The 11,213-nt window shown below is 35.9% G+C and overlaps 2 protein-coding genes across 2 annotated transcripts; one reads left to right on the plus strand and one right to left on the minus strand.

The window, feature by feature from the left end:
* The first annotated feature begins 3,745 nt into the window (after positions 1-3,745).
* LOC140884318 (uncharacterized protein At5g39865) lies at positions 3,746-7,320 on the plus strand. The gene is made up of 2 exons (XM_073291038.1): positions 3,746-4,831; positions 7,175-7,320. The coding sequence occupies exons 1-2, from the start codon at positions 4,128-4,130 to the stop codon at positions 7,176-7,178; spliced, it is 708 nt and encodes a 235-aa protein (XP_073147139.1). The 5' UTR covers positions 3,746-4,127; the 3' UTR covers positions 7,179-7,320.
* Positions 7,321-7,712: 392 nt separating this feature from the next.
* LOC140883554 (uncharacterized) lies at positions 7,713-10,304 on the minus strand. Its single transcript, XM_073290073.1, has 3 exons — positions 9,576-10,304; positions 8,415-9,498; positions 7,713-8,183 (listed from the first exon to the last, which is right to left on the minus strand). Exons 1-3 carry the CDS (start codon positions 9,971-9,973, stop codon positions 7,881-7,883), a joined length of 1,785 nt encoding a protein of 594 aa, XP_073146174.1. The 5' UTR covers positions 9,974-10,304; the 3' UTR covers positions 7,713-7,880.
* Between the last annotated feature and the right edge of the window lie 909 nt (positions 10,305-11,213).

Consider the following 11,213-nt stretch of genomic DNA (forward strand, 5'->3'; position numbering starts at 1 on the left):
GTACTTATAAATATTTAGGTTTTCTATTTTACTTGTTACATTTTTTACCTTAGTTAAACAACTTTTGAAAACTCAAACTTATTTATGTATGACATATTGCCCTATTTAAATGGCCAGTTTTTATCCGGTTGCAAGTTACGAAAAATACAAGTGTTCCTTTTTTGTGTTCCACCTTCTAACCAAATCAAACGTGTTCACAACAGAGTGGTGAGGGATTCGGTGGTGACCCTTTTTGTGCTCCTTTTTCTTTTTGGTCAAATAAATGTGTCTTCTCCTTTTCTTTTCTAACTTTCTGCCTCTTTTGCCTTCTTTCTCTGTTGTTGTTTCATCTTCCGATCCATCGGGTTCAATCTGGTTAGGATTTTAGAGCTTCTTACAGGTTCGTTGTCGTCATCTCAGATCTAGATTTTTAAATTAAGAATAGCAGTATAAATTAAATACAAGAATACCAAATTCTATTCAAAATTTCAAATCATGGTCGCTATATTGGCAGTTACATGAGACTTCTTCAAATCAAATTTACTTCAATGAATTTCATTTTATACAGTATTGGGAAAATGACAATAATCATTATTTATATCATGTTTACATCATAAACAAAATTTCATCTCATTATCAACAGTACATGTAATTGCTTGCACGAACACTTTTTTCTTACTATACATAAAGAAACAAACTTGTAGATATTATATTTACGTATTTTAATAAAATTATGCAGATACTTGTGCATTCACAATTTGCTGAAGTTGGCGCATATTGAGGAGAAAAGAACTGGTGTAAATGATTATGTCTAGCAGAAAAAAAAACTGGTGTGAATTACTTGATGGTGGCTAAAAGAGATGTAATTAGATTTTCTTTTGGGTTTTTCTTTCGTTTTTTGTTTTTGCTTCCACATCCTGTACAATGTCACCGATGTTCTTAGATCTACATTTTGTTTCGTCTATAATCTATGTTCTTAGATTTGTGCTTGATTTGCTTACACTGAAAAAATTGATGTATGTACCAAGTTTATTTATCTCGTGTTTTCTCTCTTGTTTACTTCAAAATTCTATGCGTTAGAACCCTTGCGTACTTTTTAGTGTTATGTCTTTGGTCTCTTCATATTCTCATGTTTTCTACAGTTCTCTATGATGTTCTCTATGAATTTTTTTTAACTACGGCTATCTCATGGATACATTTATTTTCAACTATTATAACTCAGTAAGTAGTGAAAGAATGTTCATTACCTTCACACTATTTTTTATGGTTTATAAAAGCAAGTATATATTTAATTTAGTATTACAAGATTTGGTAAACATATATATAGAATAGAATATGGTGTGTATGTGTTCAATTCGATAAAATCTCATTTTTGATTGTACACATTGCATGCACATATACATTCTCATAACAAAATAGTAGATAGATAGTCATTTATTAATCCATAAACCTGGGTAAACACCTCAACATTTGAGGTGTTCATAACCTAGTATCATTTAACATCTCATCAACCAACCGGTCTAAAGTAATATAATAATATTATATTTGCGTCATTTTTTTAAAAAAGAAAAGGCTAATGGGCAGGAAAAAAAATAATAACAGAATGCATACGATCGATATCATATCATATCATACAATGATACAAATACAAATCGGCAAAAATATGAGCCAAAAAATTAATTAGAAGGGTAATAGTTCCAAAATACGTTATCCAATACACAACGTTCCAACTACCCATCTGCCTTACGAATTAATTTATTATATTATTATTATTATTATTATTGTCTATTATTGTCTATTACATAAGTTTACGCGGTGATGAAGTGACAAACTGGCTGCAGACATTTTTTATTTCAAAAAAAAAAAATTGCCATCCGGTTAGTTGAGTGCAAAAAATAATCACGGATTTCAATTTTGACCAAAAATAAATTTGCACAAGGTTAATTGTGAAAATAATATCATGTTTTTTTAGCGACACATTTAAATATGTGAAATGTCCAAAATATTTTTCAAAATATTTCATTAATATCTATTAACATTCTTATATCCAAATGACATGTCTTATTTCCTCAGCTAGAGATTATATTTATCAATTTCGAATTCAATATTTCATCATAAAGTGCTCTCAAGGGTGTGTTCAAGTTGGTGGAGTAGTGAACTCTTGGCCAAATGTTAGAAGTTTAATTCTCCATATCAACACCTTCTTGGACTAGTCTGTCACACAAAGTATGTGTTAGGTTATAAACTCATGATGTGTTCATCCCAAAATGCTTGTCAATTGGGTGGGGTTGTCTCAATGGTTTATAATCAACTATTTATTAGTTTTATTATTCAATGTGAGACAATTGTAACATTGTCGACCACTTGAGAATCCAACGTTCGCGACGGCTCACTCTAGACGGCTTCCACTCACTTTTTTTTTGTGGTAGCCCTTTCCTAGGTCGCCTCTTCCGCTACGCCGATTCTTAACGAGAGCACCAATGTTAGGATGGCTAGTTCGAGTCAGCCAGACTCCTAAAAACGAGGTTGAGAATTGAGAGAGAAAGCTCAAGATTGGAAGAAATTTAGATTGACATATAAGTTTGAATGATTACAAATGAGAGACTTTGTCCTATTTATATCCTCGGTATTACACTAATTATACTTATATCATCTCTTTTACAATCATATGAAACTATACTAACTTGCTTAACTTCGAATCCTCTTATGCTCGACTCATTTACTCCACATTTGTATCAGCTTATCTAGTGTGGTTTACCTGGCTAACGTAGTTTGCAGGTTATTGTGTTAGTCCGAGGTTTACCCAATGCGCATAAAAAAATAGCGGCTGCGGGTTCCTCTGTCATAAAATTTTTTTTATCATAAAGTTAGGTTATAAACCATCAATTTTGCCTTATAAATGAGTATGTAACTTATAATGACGATGATAATAATAATGATATCAATATCCATCAATATCAATTCAATAAAGATAAAATCTATAGGTTAATTCATTAAATACGTAATATATTAAGTAGATCGTTATAGTTATAACTAAATATCAATTATCAATCATCAATCATCAATCAATAAAGATAAATGTCTAGCTTAAAGCATTGAATGCATAACACATTAAATATATCGTTCTACTTATAACTAAATACACGTTATCATATTTTTTCCTTTGGATAAAATGTCAATTTTAATCTTCTACGTATTTGTGTGTCAGTGTGATGTTTTTTTAGTCCAATACATTCCTCGAATAAGTTGTAATCTACGTTTACGTTATTCTGATCAATATTAGTCTCTCTCTAAAAAAATAACGTAATTAAATGATCGATATTATTTTCTAATTTTTGTAAGTACGTGGTTAGAAAAATTTCTCGACATATCTACGTTATTGTAAATCTTAACAATGATGTTAGCCACTTAGCTACAAGATTGAACGATAAGAACTAAAATTGATATTAAAAAACATAATTACAGAACTATAATTGATTTAAAGAAACTTACATAACTAAAAATTCACACACTAATACATATAAAACTAAAATTTACATTTTGTCTTTTTTATATATAAAACATAATTACAGAACTATAATTGTTGATGTATCGAGATAGATATATAATTTATTGTTTTACCGAGTTGTCAAATTTCTTAATCGATTAAACATGTCTCCGGGGATCTGTTTATTTTAAGACGAGGTATAATATATACGTGCAATGCACAATATGCTTGACATGTAATGAAACATTTTAATATGTAGTAAATTTGACATGTTATAAAGAAGGGTGAAATGTTAATTAGTTTATGCTATTTATAAAACACAGAAAAGAAACGAAATCAAGTTGAAATAATTAATAATTAAGAAAAGAAACGATGAAACTGAGAGTAAATGGAAACCAGATGAGTGGGAAGATTGAAAGCCAAGGAAGAAGAAAACAGAGCACGTTGAAAAAGGGTTGATTCTCTGACGACTCCACCCGCCAAACCCACCGCTTTTCCAGCTTCTTCCTCCATTTCCCAATCCCAAAGAATCCACATTGCGCCTCGAATTTGAAAATTTTACTAACGGACGGAGGATCCCTTCATTATCTAACGGAATTTGTGTTGATTTTTTAAGATATATGCTTCTGGGCTTGCGTATAATCATTCAATCTTGGAACCCATGTGGCTTAGGAGGACGAAATCAAGGGTTCGGATCCACAACGCGCCGTCCCCCAAGTTTGCTTGCTCCTCGTTCAAGGATATCCACAGCCTCGTCTCCGACGTCGACGGTGTCTGCGTCGGAGGTGGTGGAGATGCCCCTGATTCGCCAAGAAAGCCTTCAATTTGCCACCGGACACGCAGTGTTAATGCCCTCCTACGGAGCCTGTCGTTACCGCCTGAAGCTCCGGACCGGCAGCCGCGAAACGGAGAAATTCGAATCCCCGATGCGGAGAAGAAGATAGTGGTGTACTTCACGAGCCTGCGCGTGGTCCGTCGCACGTTCGAGGACTGCAAGGCCGTCCGATCCATCCTTCGTTCCTTCCGCGTCTCGATCGACGAGCGGGATCTGTCAATGGACTCCGGGTTCATGGACGAGCTGCAGAGGATCTTGGGCCAGTCGGAGAAGTCCAAGCTGACGCTCCCAAGGGTCTTCATTGGCGGCAGGTACGTTGGTGGGGTAGAGGAGGTGAAACATCTTCACGAGAGCGGCCAGCTAAAACAGCACGTCGAGGGGCTGCCGGCGGCGGATCCTGGCACGTGCGAGGTTTGCGGTGGACACAGATTCATCCTCTGCCGAGTGTGCAGCGGTAGCCACAAGTGCTACAACAGCGAGAAATCTGGCTTCCGGAGTTGTACCATGTGCAACGAGAATGGCCTCATTAGGTGCCCATCTTGTTCCTCAGCACCCCTCTGAACCTCTTCTGAGTTAAGTTTCAATTTATTTAGTTAGCACCATTATTAGATTTGTATTTACAAAAAAAACGACCAGAAGTGGTCTTTATGACATGGAAAAGCAGCCGGTAACTTTAGTTCTTTACCATTTTGTTTTGTAATCCAAGTTGTGGGTTTGCTTTCTCACGGCCTTTAGCTGATTTTAACCTAGTTTCGTGTTGATTTTGGTGTTTTTTTGTCTGTAATTTAGTGGCAGAAAGAAAAAAGAAAAAAGAGAAAGAAGAGAGGGAAAAATCCTACATTGATCCGTTATTGTGTTGCTATACAGAATCTATTGTTGTTTCTTTTCTTGACCCTGTCATCCTCCTGTTATTTCCATTTTCGTTTCTCGTGATTTGCTTACAGAAGAATATTCAGATATAGCATACAACTGTTCAAGAATTAAGTCGAGGTAGTTTGATGTGCTTATATCTATAGAACAATCGAGTGAACCACAATATAATATTTTAATGGGTATAGTTCACTATCGATGGTGATTCAAATAACAACTTGAATAATAGACTAATCTTTTCTAAATACATGAGATTTTATTTCATTCAGGATATCTTGCCAAAACAAAGTTGCAGTCTTGCTGATACCAAAGTTTCTACTTTTTCGGTATATGTTTACATGCTTATGTTATGCTTTAGATGTCTTTAAGTATTACTTTACCAAAAGGTGATCAATTTAGTTTGTATACTTGGAGGCGAGGAAACAAAGGCCGGTTTATTTGCCTTCGGATATTTTGAAATGCCGTTTTCTCCATTCCTGTCTTCAATCTCTCTGCCAAAGTTATACTCCAAAACCACAACCTCTGCCACAAAGCTGGTCTGTGTTTGTCTGTGGTGACTAAATTTGTTACTTTGCTTCTCTCAATCTCATTTCCGCAAACAGATTATGCACTTGTGAATTATGCATAATAATTTGATAATGAATTGGTGTCTTTGTGGAACAAATTATTGAAATGATTATGGTGTGACTGAGTTTTGTACACGGTGGATCAACTAACCCTGTAAACCATACCAGGAAATATACACTCTGTAATGACCTGGTACATGCATGAGCCCATGTGAACATCCATACAGCTCAAATTTATTTTCATTTTTAGTTGATACTGCACATCTGTGCAATCTACAAATTGTCTGTCTGGTTCATAAAATCGTAATGGACCTATAGGGGATCTTTTGTGTGGTTGTGAAATCTGCCAATGGGATGGAGTTTTTCCATCACCTCGGTGCTAGGTTTAGACGACCGGTCACTCGGGTTTTAGACTGGTGTTGGTGTGAACACGAAGGACTGTGGACCACCATAGCAGAAATCCATGCCAATTTGCACAGTGGTGGTTGAGCAATCACCATGTTATCACATGAATCTATGGTTGAAGGTAAAACGAAGTTTCAACAATGTCGATCTTCAAATAGTCTATTACCACGATGGCACATAACATTGGTTGATGTTGGAGGGACTGGGAAAGTCTGGAACAATGGATGTTCCGACAAGGCGTCTACTGGTGTATCACTGTATCGACCGAGCTTGCAAGCTTCTGTGGGTAGTTGCATGACTAGTATTTGGATTCAAAATTGGTGTTCATATTTCGAGATAAAATAATTCACTTGAATGCTCTGTATTGTTGTTTCATAAAAGTTCATTGTGGTCCAAAGTTATTTAACTGTGGTCATTTATTAACAATAAATAGTAAGGTGAAAGTGCTATGTAGTAAATGTTTGCAACTAGGATCAGTTATCTATTTATTATCTGTAAGAAAACACAAATGGGAAGCATTCTACTTATCTAAACATGTAGACGGTAGAGTCCATAGAAATATGTAATGGATTTTACATAATCAAATTAAAATTGGATCGATGGAGGTAATCTGAGTACTACTTGTGCTAACAACGTCAATACGACAAAATAACATTAACTTCAAAATCGCATATTTTCGCATATTTAGATACGATGATAGATTTAAAGGAATTAGTTGATCTCTGTGACTTTAATTTGTATTTGGCTAGCACAATCGAGTATTTATAAAACAAATTATTGTATGTAACCATAAAAATTTGCTTCCATTCCATGGCTGTTGACTACCAATTGGGGGTACACATGATTGGCATGTGCACCCCACAAAACGAAGACTATAGCTGATGCCCTTCAGCCCGCCCCTTGGGCAAAGTCAATTAATACTGCTGCACTGCTACTTTTTGTTACCATATGCTTAGACAAGAATCTTGGACAATTTTCCTGCAAGACTTTTAATCCTACGTACTGACACATATCATTAATTTCCACGCACAGTTGATGAATACGAAACAGATCTTGGCCTTCACATGTGCATATGAAATCCTTCTCATCAAAAGATCAGAATACAAGATAACATGGGACTAGGCCTCATTTGAGCTTGGTGTTGCATAGAGGAAAACCGGCAAAAAACAGACCCCGAAACGGTGTCCCTCGACGAGGATCGTGTTTGAGTCACATTGTGGAATGAGTATGGAAGGAAAAAGACCACCAAGCTAACTCTATTTGCGACAAAAAGATCATGTGGTGGTTCATTGGTTCGGCAGACAAAAGAAATATGAATAATGAAATAAAGAAGAAGGATTCTTGCTTTTGGCCCCATCAAGAAGCCATAATAGAGACATGTAGAACAGCTAATTATATAAGATCTTAAATCATTAAACATTTGGGTCCAATAAAGGCGTGTGATCGATCTTCCCTTTTGATTTTAGTTCTCTATTCAGTTGCCAAGTTTATTGATTATATTATGCCATGCAAAATTAATTGCACTAATAGTCATACTAGGAGATGATATTTGGATTCTTCTCGTCTTGCATATTGAACAACAAAATATTGAACATTATGAGAACTTCAACTTTGTGACAACAAAATTTTTTCATGGTTGACACTATTTTCATTTATATTGGGGAATACTCAGTTGTAAGCTTTCTTTAATACACCATTTACTATCGTTAAAACTAGATAACACAAGGTAAGAGACTCACTATCGAGTAGCACTTGTGTTATTGTTGCTGACGCTCATCAAAGTGGATACAATTTCTGAAAATTGCGGACGTTTGGAGGGGGAGTTGTTCCAGCATTTTATCATCAGCAACCTTAGAATCTGCGGGCAGCCCTCGGGGATTTCAGGCCGAAGCCCACAAGCAGCTATCCCAACTGCAGCTTGCACTGGAGAATAAGCAGAATAAGCAATCTCACCAGTCACCATCTCCCATATCACCATTCCAAAACTATAAGCGTTGCTCATCCTCGTCTCTACGACATTCTCCGGATCGCCTGAAATGACCTATTATTTCCAAGAGTAACTTAGATCAATGTAATGACTAGACCAAATGAACCAAGTATTTTCCACTTAAAGCACTTCAAAGAATCAATTTCTAATCTAAATTCAGCAAATTGTAGAAATAATTTAGCCTCAACAAAGAGATAAAGCATCCAAGAAAACGTATGAACAAATAGTTAAAGCAAAACCAAACCAAAAGCGAGAAATCAAATTAAAAGAGAAGACAACACACACCTCAGGAGCCAGCCAACGATAGCCATCAGTTTCATACTCCATAGCCTCACCACCACTCTTGCAAGTAGCAACTATTCCCATATCTCCAACACAAGCATTCCCATGTTTATCTACTAAGATCCTTTGAGTATTCAAGTCTTTATAAGCAATACCATGATCATTCATGAACTTAATTCCTTCTGCTACATCTACCAAAATCCTTAGGATTTCTTTCATATGAAGTTTTTTGTTCTTCATAATCAAGTCTTGGACGGATCCTCCTTCCATCAACTTTGTCACGACACATAATCCGTGATGCTCATCGATAAAAATGCCATTGAACTGCAAGATGCTTTTATGTCCACATGACATCAATTCCAATAAATCCCTCCTTAGCTCAAACTCATAGGCATGTCCTTTGTCACACCCTTTGATCTTTTCGATCCCAACTTTTTTACCCCTAAACATCCCCTTAAAAGTACTTGGTCCAATCTGATCTATTATATCGACAGAATCATAACTCAACAACCATTTCCCCACCCCTTCTTTACCAGAAGTCACGGTCTGCCATTCATCAACAGAAACTACAATCGAATAATCTGGAAGAGGGAGTTTCAAATGAACTTTTGATCCCAAAATTTCTCCTCCATTTCTATGATTTTGATCACCATTACAATCTTCTTCAACGTCTCCAAGATCCCTTCCCTTAGTACTCTCCTCTTGGCATCCGCAAAGTCCAAAGGGGAGCTTAATTGGATTGTGTTTTGGCCTCTTTAAGGCTAATTTAAGTGCATTATCAATCCGGGATTTGAATAATTTTTCCTGCCCAGTTTGAATCAACAGCAAAACTATTCCCAGAGTAAAACTCTTCTTCTCAAAGATTTGCAACTTTTTACAGCAAATCGAAGAACTATCGAGGACCCCTGACATGGTTGGCCATGAAATTGAAGAGTTACATGCAAATGTAAGCTTAAATACAGAGCCATTCATTTCATCATCAGACATTTCTTGAATCATGATAGCCGGATGATCCTCCGCCGATGCTTGCTCCATCAACTTAATGTGCAAGAACACATCTTTCATTTCAAATCCCGCTTGTGCATAGCTATCAACATCAATCGGAAATGATTAATAGAGTGCTCAAGAAACATAAACGGAAGATGTTTGAAAGAATGCTTTCACCTCAGGGGCAAAGAATCATAATGTTTGCGCAGATTAGAGACCAATTTCTCCGGAAGTTGACTGCCGGGGTACAGCTGCGTCAAGCTCCGCACAACACTCCCCCAAACGTGTCTCCGGCAGCCCGAAGTCCCGGTGGCCTGCACCTCACGGGCCGAATCGAGATTTAACGAGTTCTTGAGCGAAGTAATGGCCTCCGACACATTGCGGCTCAGCCGCTGGAAGCGCTTCTGCAAGGCTGACTCTCTAAGATTGGCGGCGGCGGAGGACGAGTTGGCAGCTGCGGGTGGTGGGTTCTCCGGCGGACACTCGGATCTGTCCTGGGTTCTCATAAGCACCTGCTCCACCATGTCCTCGTCGGTACTGGTTCTGCTGGACCAGCATTCCAAAGCCGCAGCCATAGCCAAGAAATATCGGCTCAGCACAAGAATTAGCTTCCGGAGATGCACTAATGTATATATTCTAATATCTGAAATAGTTACTTTTTCCCATCAGACACGAGAAGGAGTGGCCTTTTTCACTTTCCATTATTTAATATAATCAAACTCACGCAAGAAAAAATGTAGCCCGTAGAAACCAATAGTGTAATTATGAGTGAAGCATGGTAAAAGAGCAGCCAGGGAGGGGGAATAGGGTGTTCCACGGACTACTGCACTGTGACCGCTGATCTTGGCGTTGTTGGCCATTGATGGCGGCGGCGCGGCCGACGTGGGCTTCTTTTGCTTGAGCTACATTACCCATTTTTTCCCCTTCAAAAATTACTGAAAATAATCATTGCATAGATAACTTATTTAGGACATGTAATAATTAGCCACTAAGCGTCATTAATTATGTCATTTTATCATCTTATACCATCAATTTAAATTTTTATTATTCACGAAAATTTTATAATAATGAGATGTATATGGTAATGTATTCATACTTGAAACAGTGATTGAACCTATTAATTTTAAAAGAATGGTTTAATTGGTCGGATCGGTTTAACCAGACGGTTGGATCGAAAAATCGTTTATATAATATAATATAATGAATAATCTATTTTAAATTTAAAAAACAAAGATGTATATAAATAGAAAAAAATTTACCACAATTTTGGAAAATAAATAATCATATAAATATATTTAAATATCAATTATAGTTATATATTTTTAAAAATTAAATAAATAAACTCTAGTAACACTAAAATAATATTTTTAATAAAGTATAAATTCCGAATAATAATGTAAATATTAAAGTTAAGAATTTAAAAATAAAAAATTAAAAAATCGATTCAACCGGTTGAATCGATTTTCTGGTTTTTGATCGGCTCGATCGGTTCTTGATTTGTTCTTGTCGGCTTTACCGTTAAAACGTTTTTCTATCGTGTTTCAAATCGAATCTGTAATCAATTCTGGGTTGAACCTGTCGAACAGACCGGTCTGAACCGGTTTTGAAAACATTGATATATGATAATATGAGTCGAAATTTATATATGAATCCAAGATATGTAATTAAGGATATGTTTTGAATAAGTACGTATAAAAAGTTTTTATAAAAATTGTTTTTTCATTAAAAAATTATAATTTTTCTTAAAAATTTGTTTTAAAAATAAATATGTGTTTTGGAAATTATTCTATAAAAATGTTTTAATGGTTAGAAAGT

The sequence above is a fragment of the Henckelia pumila genome, chromosome 2 (genome assembly GCF_033568475.1).
Source record: "Henckelia pumila isolate YLH828 chromosome 2, ASM3356847v2, whole genome shotgun sequence".
Lineage (NCBI taxonomy): Eukaryota > Viridiplantae > Streptophyta > Magnoliopsida > Lamiales > Gesneriaceae > Henckelia > Henckelia pumila.